Source organism: Gopherus flavomarginatus, chromosome 8, assembly GCF_025201925.1.
Source record: "Gopherus flavomarginatus isolate rGopFla2 chromosome 8, rGopFla2.mat.asm, whole genome shotgun sequence".
Lineage (NCBI taxonomy): Eukaryota > Metazoa > Chordata > Testudines > Testudinidae > Gopherus > Gopherus flavomarginatus.
The window spans coordinates 63,143,238-63,159,361 of NC_066624.1; the positions used below are offsets into that span (position 1 = coordinate 63,143,238).

Here is a 16,124-nt window from a genome sequence, read left to right on the forward strand (position 1 = left end):
CTTTTGATCATGCAAATCTCACATCTTTAACTTTCTCAGACAGCAGTGCTCCTCTGGAACAACGGAGATCACAAGGCCCAGGACGAAGCATTCCTGCTTGAGGAGATCCAGCTACGGAACGAACAATTACATGGAGCAAATAATCAAGCAATCAATTTGGAAATACCTATCAAATAATAAGGTGAGAGGTAATAGTCAGCATGGATTTGTCAAGAACAAACCAACCTAATAGCTTTTTTTGACAGGAAAACAAGGTGTGTGTGTGTGTGTGTGTGTGTGAGAGAGAGTGAGTGTGTGTGAGAGAAAGAGAGAGAGCGCAAGCGAGCAGCAGCGTTAGATGTGGTATATCTTAGTAAGGTTTTTGGTACTGTTTCGCATGACCTTCCCATAAACAACAGAAATACAGCCTAGATGGAGCTACTATAAGGTGGGTTCAAACAGGTTGGAAAATCATTCCCAAAGAATCATTATCAGTGGTTCACAGTCAAGCTGGAAGGGCATATCAAGTGGGGTTCCACAGGGATCAGTCCTGGGTCTAGGTATGTTCAATATTTTCATTAATGGTTTAGATACAGTAATGGCATAAAGAGTACACTTATAAAGTTTGCCAAGCAGGGAGGGTTTGCAATCTCTGCAAGTGCTTTGGAGGATAGGATTAAAATTCAAAATGATCTGGACAAACTAGAGAAATGGTCTGAAGTAAATAGGATGAAATTCGATAAGGACAAATGCAAAGTACTCCGCTTAGGAAGGAACAATCAGTTGCACACATACAAAATGGGAAATGACTGCCTAGGAAGGAGTACTGCGGAAAGAGATCTGAGGGGTTACAGTGGATCACAAACTAAATGTGAGTCAATGGTGTAACGCTCTTGCAAATACATCTTGGAATGTATTAGGTGTAGGTTTCCCCCCTCCCATTGGGCAGAGGGAAGAGTGCTGTGGTGGAAAGGCTCTCTCAAAGACGAAGGCTTTGCAATGTTTCCTAAAGATGGTCAGACTCTGGATTCACCTGAATTCCTCTGGAAGACTGTTCCATTGCCAGAACCCATTCACCAGAGAATGCTTTGTTCCCAGCTCTATGTGCTTGGTCCTGAGCTTTGTGATCTGCATTGTCCCAGAAGAGCACAGCTGTCATGGTGGTTCACAGATCAAAATCTCATCTTTCCTGTAGCTGGGGCTTGATCCATTAATTGCTTGGAAAATTAGGACAAAGGCTGTAAACTTGTATCAGGACCTGACCATGAACCAGTGAAGGGATGTGAACATGTGCCTGATGGGATGACAGCCTGAGTCCTGGAGAAGATGGGCAGATGCTTTCTGTACTAACTTGTGCATGGTGTTCACGTTTACATACAATGAGTTACAGTAATCCAGCTTGCAGGAGACAAACGAATGGAACACCACGTTCAGGTCCTCATCCAGAAGGAAAGGCTGAAGCTATTGGTATACATGGAAACTGATGGTACCTGGTCATCCAGATTTAGCAGGAAGTCAGATAGGTCCCTGAGGCTACACCTCTTTGACAAATGGTAGCTGTGAGCCTTCAATGGAAGGCAGAGAATGTCTTGGTCAGTTCTTTGAAGTGTTTCCTTCCTTGTGACCAGCATCACTTGAGTCTTGCCTGGATTCAGCTTGCACCAGCTGCTCTTCATCCAAGAGCTAATTTAATGTAGGCATTCTGACACAGTAGTAGTGGTAGCAGCTGCATCATTTGAAAATGAGATCTAGAGTTGAGTGTAATCACTACACTTTAGGCAGCTGAGCCCATGGCATCTCACTCTCTCCACCAGTAGTCTCATGCAGATACTGGAGGAATGGGAAAAGTGTGGGTCCTGTGGTACCCCAAAGGTGAGGGTCTTCAGAGAGGAGGAGGAGGAGTTACCACCATTACTGTTCTGCTGGAGAGGAACAACTGGAGCCCCTGTCGAGCTGGGCATCTGCTCCTCCTGTGTCAGGTAGGGGGGTTACTAGCACTTTCAGGTCCATTGAGTCAAAGGCAGCAGAGAGGTCCAGTGCCCATGGTTATGAGGTGACTGTCCTTTAGTGCACCAGAGCTATCTCTGGGCTGTGCCCCGGTCTGAACCCTGACTGTGAGGCAGTTAGGATGTTGGCAAAGCACAGTGGTTAATTACTTCGCTCAGGAATGTATGGCTGGTGATGAGGCAGCTGGTAACATCGGCTCTGTGTTTTGCAAGGAGTTTTGTAGGTATGCTTTTCTGAAGGAAGAAATGACAGTTTCCATTCCATTTAATGGGGTATTTTTCCTCTGTTCACCACCAAGGTAACTAAGGGAAGCAGAGCTCTAGAAATATGGTATTAGAAATGTGACGTTCCCCTGGTGTTACCTGGACCGGTGATCTCCTAGGTCACTCCAATCCTCGACTCTGGAAGCCAGCCTTATCCCGCTCTGCTGTGAGAACTCCCACTCCTGCGCTGTTCACGCACAGCCTCTGGCATGTAAGCTGCTCCTTGAATTGTGCAACTGAATGACACTAGCCAATATCTCCGGTCCTAGACACAATCCTAGGAACTTCCATCTTGCAGTGTCCAGTTATGCCTGTTGGACTCTGCAAGCTTATCTGAGTTCGTCAATTTAACAAAGAAATTGGTATGTGCCAGGCTTGTTATCCCAAGGGGAGTCTCTGACACGCTTCAAATCAAACACACTGCTTCAGGTAGAATAAACAAATAGATTTATTAACTACAAAGATAGATTTTAAGTGATATTAAGTGATAGGCAAAAAGTCAGAGTGGTTACCAAAAGAAAAGAAAATATAAGCACCCAGTCTAACCTCTCACCCCGATTAGACTGGGCAACATCTAGATTTAAGCAGTTTTTCTCACCCCACTGGATATTGCAGTCCTTAATATACAGGTTTGTTCCTTAAACCTGGGCTGATATCCTCTGTCGGAGTCTTGTCTTCTTCTCAGTGTCTTAGTTGCTTGCAGCAAAGGTGGGGGCAGGAGAAGGGCCCTGTATGTGTCCACTCTGTCTGTTTTATACCCTCAGTACATGTGCTTGGGGAGCACAAGTCCAGGCATGTCTCGGGGGCATTGCTGCGTCTCTCCAGACAAGGATGAGCAATTCCTCTAGTGTGGCCTTATGCAGGTGTCATTGCATTGTAGCTCCCTTGCTGGACAAAGGCTGTTGATCGGTTGTTCGACATCCCCCCCGGGCATTGGTTACTTTCCTTGCTGTTGCCTCTGGGGAGCTAATATCTGGCTGACTCCCCAACTTACAGCATGTTTTAATGACCACCATACAACACAATTCTCATAACTTCATATGCATTAATGATACACATATATGGATATTGAGGTGACTTTCATCAGATCATAACCTTTCCCCGATACCTTACAAGGCATGCTTTATATGTAAGATCACAATTATATGAAAATGAGGAATATGGGGGTTACAGTATGCTCCCCCAAGGTATAGACTGTCACAAGCAACCACAGTCCTCCTCAGATGGCTGTCTCTGCAGCCAAACAACAGATCATCTTCTGCCCGGCATCACTGGTGCCTACAGTTTAAACTTCCTCACAAAATTTATGATATTTAGGACCCAGAGGACATTACTACTGACTACAAACAGTTCTAAGAGAGGCTAGATGAGACCACACAGCTTTACACCATCCTTCAGAAGATTTACTGATAAATTAAAGTGCTTGAATAGTTCAGTTCTTCTCTGTTAGAGATCACAGACGGCGGTATTGGGCAACTGCTCACAGGTCCTTAGAGCTCTAGCATTTAGGGCTCTATTGTATCTACCATTCTGAGCCAAGTGCATGAAAAGCTCCTGGGGTGTAGTGCCTATTGGTCTACAGGGTAAAAAGACTTTGCGGAATTTGATTTTTAAAATATAAATTTGACGTGTTTATTTTTAAGCATTTTTATCGATTTATATCATCACAATTGCTGGAAATTATGGGAATGTCAGGCACTTATTTAATGATAGTAGATGCTGAGATTCAAATGGTTAAAGCTTTTTAACCATTCAAACCCAAACTGTCAACACCACATGTCAAAATATACAAAGTAAAGATCCTTAAATCAAACTAAGTTCTCAGGTAGGCAAAATAAGAAAAATGCTCTCGCTACATTTTGATCATCAATGGAAATATTTTTCTGTTGGGTTATGTGTGTACAGTGGAAGAGATGCACTGTTGGTTTAATATACAACTTGAGCATAGAAACTCTGGAGTCTATCAATAAGATGATATTTATGGTGGAAGGAGCAACACTATGGAGTGAAAACCATCATCCAGGTGTCTGCCAAAATAGTAGGGTGAGACAAACTGATGAGAGGATAGGTAATTCCGTAATCACTGATTATGGACATTTGTCAATGGCTTCTTTTGTATTTGTGACAGCTGGAAAATGACCAAAAACCACAACCTCATCAGATCCTGATAAAGGGGAATTCCGTGCTAAAAAAAGCCCTGCTCCAAACAAACGCTCTAAGTCTAAACACAGATCTAATTACTTTTCAAGACAGATTTTTGAAAAATTGGCTTAAATTCGTATTGTTTACATTTTAAAAAGCAATCTTTAGTCTAACAAAGTTCTTAATGAGTGCTTCTGTATCATTTTGGTGGGCTAAGCTATTTCTTTAACATAAGCATACGTTTTCTTGGTATATACTGCTTTTGAAGTTTATAAGGCAGAAAACTAAAAAGGCCCTGAAATGTTTAATATTAAATTCATGAACTTTCACAATAATTTCTTGGACCCCACACAGCGTTAAGGTATCATCCAGTATTTTGATTAAGTCCTTTGACATTTTGGAACAATTTATTACTACGTTGTGTGAACCAATCACCCCTTTTCTAAAGATCCAATCTGCAGACATCTATTAATTCAGCCGCATTCAAGTGTCACAATAGCACCACAGATGTGCACTCTGATCCGTTTCACACACTTGTGTGTGTTAGAAAGACACGTCTTAACACAATCGTCTGGGATAGGTAAACACACATGGCTTTATGGAACTGAAAAATAGCTACTTGGGAAGTTCAAATAAATAAGACCTTTAACTTAACTATTACAGCAGTGCTGCATTGTGTAAACACATTGTTGAAAGAATTCAGCATTTTAAAAATAATTGTCCTTGCCTTCTAGAAGAGAAACAAGTGTTCCCACTTACATATCTCCCTATTACTTTAACCGGCTGTAATTCTTGTACTTATAAAAGGACATACTTGATGGGTCCTTCACAAGTGATACAGAAGGCCCCTTAGATTAGTCAAAATGAAAAAATGTCAAACCACCTGTCATGGTATAATTCCCCATTCTGAACCTTAGCATCCAAAAGATGGGGTACCAGCATGAATTCCTCTAAGCTCAATTACCAGCTTAGAACCTGTAGCGCTGCCACCAACCAGGAATTCCAGTGCCTGGTACACTCTGGTCCCTCCAAAACCTTGCCCGGGGACGCCCAAGACCCAGTCCCTCTGGATCTTAACACAAGGAAAGTAAACCCTTTCCCTCACCGTGGCCTCTCCCAGGCTTCCCCTCCCTGGGTTACCCTTGGAAGATCACTGTGATTTAAACTCCTTGAATCTTAAAACAGAGAGGAAAATCCACCTTCCCCCCTCCTTCTCTCTCTCCCTCCCAGACTCTCCCTGAGAGAGAAAGTAGTCCTAACACAGAGAGAAATTAACCTCTCTCTCCCCCTTCCCTCCTTTCTCCCCACCAATTCCCTGGTGAATCCAGACCCAGTCCCCTGGGGTCTCACCAGAATAAAAAAAAACAATCAGGTTTTTAAACAAGAAAAACTTTTAATTAAAGAAAGAAAAAACAGTAAAAATTATCTTTGTAAATTTAAGATGGAATATGTTACAGGGTCTTTCAGCTATAGAGACTGGGAATACCCTCCCAGCCTAAGTATACAAGTACAAATTAAAATCCTTTCAGCAAAATACAAATTTGAACTCCTTCCAGCCAAATACACATTCGCAAATAAAGAAAACAAACATAAGCCTAACTCGCCTTATCACCTAGTACTTACTATTTTGAATCTATAAGAACCTGTATCAGGGAGATTGGAGAGAAACCTGGTTGCACGTCTGGTCACTCTCAGAACCCAGAGAGAACAGCAACCAAAAACTAACAGCACACAGAAAAAATTCCCTCCCTCGAGATTTGAAAGTATCCTGTCCCCTGATTGGTCCTCTGGTCAGGTGACAGCCAGGCTCACTGAACTTGTTAACCCTTTACAGGCAAAAGAGACATGAAGTACTTCTGTTCTATTAACTCTTAACTATTCGTTTATGACACCTCCTGTTTGCCATTTCACCATTTATGCTGCTTGTTTATTTTTTGCATTGTTTCCCTCATGGACAGGGCTAGACTAATTAGTGGCACTTCATAATCTGTTTAGTTTCTTGGATGGCATGCAGCATCAGCACAAAGTTGCAATTTTGCGGTTGCACACAACGCAGGGGGAAGCTTACATCCAAATATAAAGTAGTAACTGAATTTTCATTTTAAAAGTAATTAAAACATTATATAAGATTTTGTCACCTTTATTTATAATAAACAGTTTTGAGGACTAAGGGACCTGAATCTCTGCTTCTATTGCAATTCAGCTTCAAAATCTGTCAAGTGTTAAAATACAATTTTAGTATTGCACACCAAACCAATAAATTTAACAGTAATAATGCTTAATTTGCACTGACAGAAAGACTACAGGCTAAACGTACTTGAGGGTTTGCATTTTAAAGGGTGTTTATTTTCAGTGCCAGCAAGAAGTCCTGGTTAATTACATCAGCCTTATAGCGACAAGGGAAACAAAAGTATTTTATACCTAACAATACACTTGCAAGTTTCTCCACTGTGTGTGTCCTCCATGACGGCTTTCACTATTTAGGAGAGAAAATGAGTTATCAGTACTTGCTCACTCCAAGGAGTTTCTCAAACCCTAGGAGATTTCTAAAGTCAACCAGAACATCACACTGTTTACAGAATACTACTTAGTGTGTGCTCACCTTTCACAACTACAGAGATCATACTTCTAAGAATGCTGACTACCACATTTCCAACTAGCAGACACTGCATAAAGAATCATGGTCAACATTTTGGATTTGGATGCCTAAAAGTTAGGTAATGAATGCATATTTAGAAATCCAATTATCTTATTTTCAGAGACATAGAGGATCCACAACTCCCACTGACATTGTATTAAGACAGGGGATACTAATTGGTTGGATCACTTCAAATCAATATTTTTCTCCTTCCAGAACAAGTCAGAGATCTCATTCTTTAATTAAAAATATCACCTTCACCCACTCCACGCTATAGAGGGGCTGCAGACCTCAAGTGCTCCAGTCACCAAACCAGGCTACATAAGTTCTTACATCCATGGTAACAGAGAGTATTCTGTTTTCATCTGATGTCAATAATTTCAATTTTAAATGTTTAAGTCATGCTGTAAGTGTATCCTTGTAAAGGCTGGTTGGCAGGGATGGTGAATAGGCATCAGGTTGCCTGCAAAGCCTACAATTCCACCACTCAACACCACCATCATAGTTTTTATAACTAATGCATTAGGGTGACCAGACAGCAAATATGAAAAATTGGGATGGAGGTGGGGGGGTAATAGGAGCTGATATAAGAAAAAAGACCCAAAATTTGGGACTGTACCTAAAAAATCTGGACATCTGGTCACCCTATAGTGCATGCCCATCCCAGTTTGAGATTAATACCTATTTATTTATAGCTGAATGAAGTTTATCTGGGAGTTTGTTTGGCCCTTTAGAGGGGCCACATGGAAGTTAAAAGCTGCACTGTTAGAGAACTTTCAGCCCGTGTGCACGCAATACTGGAAAGCATGACCGTTTGAAATGTCGCACACCCAGGAGTTATTTTTGCTGCCTAATGCCAGCAGATGTTACCCGTACCTAAAAGGCATCCAACAATGCTGGCAAAAGGTAGAACTTCTACACGGACTCTTTCAGAGCATGTGAACTTTTTGTTAGGAAGAGTTTGCCTCACTGTATTACCAACCCAGAACACAGTTCACTGGGAAAAGGATGCATTTTAGGTAAGTTTCATACCACTATTCTCCATGTGGGACATCTCTCCCTGAAAGTCCAGAGCTCCCATCTTACCATTACGTGTCTAGATGGGGGAGTGGCCTGCTACACACCCTCTCCTCCAATGCTGTCAAGGTACATTGTCATTTAGGGTTACCTGGCCCTCTTGGCTATGATTAAGGTAGGGGAAAGGGAAGTCACCCCCTGCACGACCTCAGTTAATGGTTAACAGTTAACTTTTAAAAACCGATATTTACATCCCTAATTACACCACAAGAGAGTTAAAAGTTATAAACCTCTCACATGATTGGCAAGAAAGTGTATCGTTTCCTTTCAGATGTAAGGCCTCACTATGCCTAGCCATTCCTTTGTCAACTCGAGACTGGACTATTACAACATGTTCTGCACACACTACACCTGCATACCATCCCAAAACCGCAGCCATTGCTAGACAAGGTAGCCTGCCTACAGAGCAGCTTTCCACATGCAGCATATTACAACTGTGCCATGCCAGCTTCATGGGCTACCCACTAACTTCTGGATAAAGTTGAAGGTGTTGATTACACCATGCCTACCTCCACATTGTCTGAGCTCCTCCCAGAAAGCTAAGGGTATGTCTACACTTGCAGAGTTTTTGCGCTGTAAGTTTCACCGGTGAAAGTAAAGCACTGGTTTGTGTACTCACTTAATTCTTCAGGCGTTAGAGAATGTTTACATTAGCAGCACTTCCATTGCTGATGAGAGCAGTGCTGTAGGGCAGCTATCCCACAGTGCAGCTCTCTCCAGTTTGACAATGGGCCTTGTGGGAAGAGGAGGGTGATCGCATGGCATCCTGGGTCCCTGCACAGCCTCCTCTCCCCAAACACTGATAAGCTCCAATAGCTCAGCATTGCTCCATGCAGGGGACCCTTTGCTCGGGCAGCAGACATTGTCACCTGGCCAGATAAGTGAAAGTTTCCATGAAAACAGGAAGGGGAGTTTCAAAGTTCCTGGGGTTTTACAGGGGGGAGGGGTGGATATCTGTTTACCTGGCATCAGAGCAGCAGTGCTACTGGCCAGAGTAGTCACTTAGGCATAGTGGGATATCCTCTGGAGGCTAAAAGCGGTATAAACAGGAAGAACATGTCTTCACTTGCACATCACCGCAAAAGCATCACCAGTAAGAGCTGTATGCCTCTCGTGGAGGTGGTTTTCTTTTTGCGGTGAAACTTCTGAGTCTCACCGCAAAAAGTCATTGGCAAATGCAGATGCTCCCATGGTTTTTGCGCAAAAAAGGGACTTTTTCTCCTTTAAATGGCAAGTGTAGACATGCCCTAAGTAAACATCTATATGTTCTACAGACAATGCCTATGGATCCTGTATGCTCCTGTCGTGGAAAAACGACCACGCGTTGTGTTTGGTCAGAACAAGCCTGAGGCTTCCTTTATTGAATACAACTGCGCAGGAGGTGACAGCTATCGGAGCTGCCCCCCCAATTCAAGGAACACACAAGCTTTTAAAGTTTAAAACCACAAACAAATTACACATACTTTTGTCTTAATTACCTTATTTGGAATACATTGCAAAATTAATACAGCTTAAAAGCAAAAAGAATAATCATATTTCCTTATTTGGCCTTTCCTGTTGTTATTTAGTCTGATTTTTTTGCGGTTTGACTTTTCTAACAGTACTATTGCGGTTATATATTTCTTAAGCTTGGATACTGCAAATTGTTCCACCCCCTTATGCCCTTTATACACAGAAAGCCATTTTTCTGTTCTGGGGACTTTCTATTCAGCCTCTTATACACAGAAACATACCTGGCCAATACTTTAGGCCTACTAGCTTGACCAGAGTTTTAAGGCCCCTTTAGATTTTTCTTCACACTCCGTAACAGTAAATTTGGAGCTTGCCAGATCATTCTGGCACTTTGGTTAAGTGCTGGAGGGGCAAAAAGAAAATTAATTTTGGAGATGAAAGGAAAACAGATGTAACATTGGCAAACTGTCTGTTTTCTTCTGCTTATAATGTGAGAAATCTGTCCCTGTTTTGTTGAATTTAGTTACCTGCACATTCTGTTTTTCAAGTTATTTATGTACACATTAAATCGATGTGATGCCAGCAGTGATCCCTGGGGTATGCCACTACACTCAGCACACTACTTCACTGGGCCAGCATCACAAACTTTTATTATTCCTTCAACAATATGACCATCAGCATAAGATGACTCAGATGCAAGTGTTCCGTTTTCACATTCACATCATGGACTGATGGCGGAGAGGCTCCCAACTTCCCCCTGTGAATACAAACTGGGCAGATTGCATGGCGTTCTCTTTTATGCAAGAATATACAGATTGAATTAAGATTTTCTGTATTAATGCTCTCCTTTATGACAAGCTAGTCCAAAAAGTTAAATGTAAGATGAAGTTTAGCTCCAAAGGAGTATCAACTCACATGATCAAGGCTTCCCATTCAAAGAAGTTTTCTTCATTCATAGGCCCTATTTAAAAAAAAAAAAAAGATACATCATTGCTTTACGAACAACAGTCAATGCCACATACCTACATCACATGAATTCTATACAGCTCCTTACCTGCTACTATTCCTTCTGGTGGATTCAGGGTTAACTCTAAAATTCAGAATTAAAAGAAGATTGTTATTGATACAGTAGTTTCTTTATATTAATGAAAATTCATGAAAATTCAAAGAATAAGACATTTAACCTATCAACTGGATTGCTGTAGCTCAGCATGCTAATTCCTGACAAGCAGTAACAGCCAATCAGACATCAGCAAAAACTTGGGAATGTTCCAATTCCTCCTACTGGTTCTCTACTTTCCTCATCAGTTGAGCCTTCCAGAGAAGAAATACCAACACATCGAGCTCACAGAACTAAACCAGTTCATGAACTAACACAATCACCAACTTTCTAGCCAATCTGGCTTTAAAACTTTTCCTGAAAGCCCAATACACAACAATTTGAACTTTAAGGGGAAAACCACTGCTCCACACAAACAGAGAAAACATACACACAGAGCTACTAAAGTTCAATGAACAGGGAAAGACTTTACTCCTTCCTGCAGGTCCCATTGGTTGAGAATGGCAAACCACTGCCACTGGGAGCTGAGGGGCTCCACGCCTGCGAACGCTCCAGGTAAACAAAATGTCCAGACCCGCTAGAGGCTTACCCTAATGGGCCTGGAGCCAAAGTTTGCCAACCCCTGAAATATAGGGTCAGCTTATGAAAGGGTCATACAGTTTTTGCTATTTTTACCTAACCATCCGGGGTGGGGGGTCGGTTTATAAATGAGCAGGCTAATATATGGTAATTTCTGATCAGAATAAAAACTTCGTAGAGAGTGATCCTGATTTGAGTTGAAAAGCTTATGAATACACTGAAACACATGGTCTTTCAAATTATTTTAGCCCTGTGGTACACCTGGAAGACGAATTTACAAAAGAGGCTCTCTAGCCTGCCAGCTCTCTGCATAAAAAACAATACAATGAAAGCCATTAAGGAATAGGATTCAAAGGGGAAGAGTCAAGCCAAGGGGTTCAAAGAATTATTTCTCTTTGTCTTGCCAAGTACAGTTTAGTGTCAAGCTGGTAAATGACATCACCAACGTATGGCATTATACATGGCCTGTGGGAGCTCTGAGCCTATCAACTCAACATCAGAATACTTCTGACATTTCCCACAATTACATGCATCCTTCTAGGAGGGATTTTCCACTTCTGAAAGGGAGAGCAGTGTTCAGATCTCAGTCTCTGTGCTAACAGAGGCGAATGAGACTTCTGTTGCTCAGTCAGGGCCTAGTTAGGAGTTAATAGCTATGAAAGGAGTTGTGAAGGATGCTCTGTATAGCACTCCTACCCCAAAGAAACCTATACCAATACAAGGTACTGGGGACAGTGTGGGTGAAATCCTATGGGACAAAATAAAGTATTTATGAAGATGCAGACTCAACCCTTCACCTCACCTGGCTAGGCTCTGTCCCTCCCCCTCTCAACAGAAATGAGTGTGCACCACATTAGGGCAGCAAGCACAAGGCAGCTGTGGGGTTAGGCCTACCAAGTCCTCAAGGAGGAAAGCTGCAGGATCTTGAACTCACATCATTCTGACAGCCATTTTCTGTTGATTATTTTTGGGGGAGGGGATACCCCTCTTTTGCACTTCCAGGATTCTCTCTCACACTGCTAGAGTTTATACCATTTAAAGGCCATTTGGGAATCCCAGCTTTCAAATGCTATACAGCATTAATCTCTAGCAAATATCATATTGCCTCTATATAAATCCATGGTATGCCCACATCTTGAATATTGAGTGCAGATCTGATCGCCCCATCTTAAAAAAATTGGGAAAGGTACAGAAAAGGGCAACAAACATGATTAGGAGTATATAACAGCTTCCATATGAGGAGAGATTAATAAGACTGGGGCTTTTCAGCTTGGAAAAAAGATGACTAAGGGGGGATATGATAGAAGGCTATAAAATTATGACTGGTGTGGATAAAGTAAATAAGGAAGTGCTATTTACTCCTTATAATACAAGAACTAGGGGTCACCAAATGAAATTAATAGGCAGCAGGTTTAAAACAAACAAAAAAGTATTTCTTCACACAACTCACTGTTAACCTATGGAACTCTTTGCCAGAAGATGTTGTGAAGGCCAAGACTATAACAGGGTTAAAAAAAAGAACTAGATACGTTCATGGAGGATAGGTCCATCAATGGCTATTAGCCAGGATGGGTAGGGAGGGTGTCCCTAGCCTGTTTGCCATAAGCTGGGAATGGCTGATAGGAGAAGGATCACTTGATGATTACCTGTGCTGTTAATTCCCTCTTAAGTACCTGGCATTGGACACTGTCAGAAGACAGAATACTGGGCTAGATGGACCATTGGGCTGACCCTGTATGGCTCTTCTTATGTTAGCTTGTGAAGCATTAGCTGTAAAATTATATCAGAACAGAAGTGGACTAAACAGCCAGATCACAATCAAAAGTACATGATTTTAAAAAGCACACAGCTTGAACAAGATCCCAAATGAAGGTTTTGTAAAAAACACAAGCCCATATTTTTTTTTATTTTTATCTTATCACTACCCACTGCAGCCAGAGGCAGAAGGCTCCATAACCCATTACTAATCCCTGGAGTTATTTATGCACTCATGTTTTGTGTTAAGAGTTAAGATTTTCTAATTCGTTTTTAAGCTTGAATGAATTAACCATCCCATTTAAGAGCTATTCATATGCAAGTACAGTGTCTCCACTGAACATTTATGGTGCCCACAATGACCACTAATGCATGTTGGGGATGCCCAAATTTTTAGAAAAGGTTTATTTTATTAGGTATAAAATAGTTATGGTCCAAATAAACCCTGATTTAACTATAACGAGGGTACAAGCATACCAAGAATCTGCATTTTAATCAAGCCTGATTACGTTCTTAAATGATCTGCTGAACAATACACCTTCTGAAAACTTCATAACACCCGTATCAGTTAATTTGAAGGTATGCAAAACTATTAAAGACAAACTACTTGGGAAATAGATCTTCTCCCTTTGGTGCAGGTAAATGATAGGACTCTGGTCTGAGATTCTACTTCCCACTCTGCCATTTCCCTATTATTGTATTCAGTGTTGTTGTAGCCCTATTCTGTGACTTTGGGCAAGTCTCTCCCCCCATCAGTCTCCCCATATGTAAAACAGGGACAATGATGTTACTTTCCTTTGCAAAGCACTGAGACCTATGAATGAGGATACTTAGCTGTTATATAGTAAATATTATTCATTATTATACAAGGTGGATAAAAATCAATTACTTTTTTTTAAAATCAAAAAAAGATTTTTTTTAAGTCGGATTTTTTTGATAAAATGCTTTTTGAGGAAAAACCTATCTTAAGGTAGTTTTAATTAAGTCACATTATAGCTCAAAGATATCTCATCATGGAATAGGGAATATAAATTCTAATTCTATAATATGAGACAATACAGTCATGTAATGTTTAAGAAAAGTTTTGTAAATGAGTTCCAATAGTTCACGGATTAGGGACCCCATTTTATGGGGTTTCTGGGGCTTCTGTATAGATTATTTAGGTTAATCTTTTTATTAACCCAGTGGGACTCAGTGCTCAGTGTAGAAGATACCAACAAAGATGCTTAGTTTTGCAGTTCTCAAAATAAAAAAAAAATCTCCATCATCCAGAAACAACCATAGACAAGTTTGTGATGAGAACCAGCAGATTACAAAAAGAGGTAATTGATGAAAAACTGCCCGGTTTGTTTATGCAACAAACTCTCCTTTCCGTATGATTGTGAACCTACACTTCATTAACATGGTTCAGTCATTAAAACCAGGATACAGTCCACCCAACAGAGCAGATGTTGCAGGCAAATTGCTGGATAAAGTGTATAGAAGAGAAATTGAGCAGTGTGCAAAAGGCCTAGAGGGAAAAATTGTTAACCTGAGTCTTGATGGGTGGAGCAATGTCAACAATGATCCTGTTCTATGTGCTTGTGTGACAACAGAAGAAGGGAATGTCTCCTTACAGAAACAACGGACACATCAGGAAATGCTCACACAGCAGAATACTTACAAGAAGTCGCAGTAAAAGCTATAACAAACTGTGAAAAAAAATTCAAATGTCTAGTACACAGCTTGGTCACAGACAATGCTGCAAATGTATTCAAGATGAGAAGAAATTTAGAAGAGAGTCCCAAGCTAATAACATACGATTGCAGTGCTCATTTGATGCACCTCCTAGCCAAAGGCTTCAGTGTTCCAGAAATAAAAGCTAATGTTGTTGAAATTGCAAAATACTTCTGTAACAATCACTTTGCAGCAGCTGCTCTGAAAAAAATGGGAGGAACCAAGGTAAGTCTCCCACAAGATGTGTGATGGAACTTAGTAGTGAACTATTTTGAGCACTAGAGGAAGAACTGGCCTAATCCGATATCAGTTTGTGAACAAAATTGTGAAAAAAACACATAGCACCGAGCAAAAGTTCTCAACATTGGGCTTAAGAGAAATACTGAACACATGCTGAGTACCCTGAAGACTATTTCTGTAGCCTTAAACAAAATGCAGGGAAATTGTTGTTTTATTGCTGATGCTGTTGAAATTTGGAAGGAACTGAGTGAGATCTTAAAAAGAGAAACATGCATTGATAGTTAAATTACAAGCATTAAAAAAACAAACGGGACAAGCACAATCTCCAGCTCATTTTCTTGCAAACATTCTCAATACTTGGTACCAGGCTCAAACCTTAACTGCCGAAGAAGAGGAGTTGGCTATGACATGGACATCCAGCAATCATCCCTCCATAATGCCAACTATAATAAACTTCAGGCTAAGGGTGAACCATTTAAGAAATATATGTTTGCTGGTGATGTTTTAAAGAAAGTCACATCAGTGAACTGCTGGAAGTCACTTAGGCCACGTCCAGACTAGGGTATTAAAATCGATTTTAGATACACAACTTCAGCTACGTGAATAACGTACCTGAAGTCGAATTTCTAAAATCGAGGTACTTACCCGTCCAGACGGCGCGGCATCGATGTCCGCGGCTCTCCGTGTCGATTCCGGAACTCCGTTCGGGTTGATGGAGTTCCGGAATCGATGTAAGCGCGCTCGGGGATCGATACATCGTGTCCAGACTAGACGCGATATATCGATCCCCGAGCAATCGATTTTAACCTGCCGATGCCGCGGGTTAGTCTGGACATGGGCTTAAGCACTTGGCTTCAGAGACTGCTGAAGCGATAATCTCGCTTTTAACAGCAGTAGCTTCTTCTACCAGTGTAGAAAAAATATTTTCTTCCCTTGAACTAATTCATTCCAAACTGAGAAATTGTTTGGGATCTGAAAAAGCAGGAAAGCTTGTTTTTCTTTTCCAGATTATGAACAAACAGGAAAATGAAGGTGAAGATGGCTGAGTTAGCTGCAGAAGCCAATATTTTAAGTTTCTCATGTTGACCTGGCTGACATAGTCAATTTAATTTTTGTTTTTGTTTTCTAAATTTAACTATTTTAGTTAAAAACAATTTTAACAAAAACAAACTTGATTTTAAAAAACATGAAGGTTTAACTAAATTAAAAAATTCAT

At 41.0% G+C, this 16,124-nt stretch overlaps 1 protein-coding gene across 3 annotated transcripts in view; it reads right to left on the reverse strand.

Annotated features, from left to right (window-relative positions):
* The window catches only part of UBE2G2 (ubiquitin conjugating enzyme E2 G2), a 41,551-nt gene that overhangs the window by 14,194 nt on the left and 11,233 nt on the right, over positions 1–16,124 (reverse strand). For 2 of the 3 annotated variants that reach the window (XM_050965711.1, XM_050965710.1), the window contains 2 exons: positions 10,613–10,648; positions 10,474–10,519 (listed from right to left, as the gene is read on the reverse strand). The exons of the other annotated variant lie outside the window; for it this stretch is intronic. In XM_050965711.1, coding sequence (XP_050821668.1) covers positions 10,474–10,519; positions 10,613–10,648 — 82 coding nt within the window. The remainder of the gene's footprint in view (positions 1–10,473; positions 10,520–10,612; positions 10,649–16,124) is intronic. 3 annotated transcript variants of the gene reach the window in all.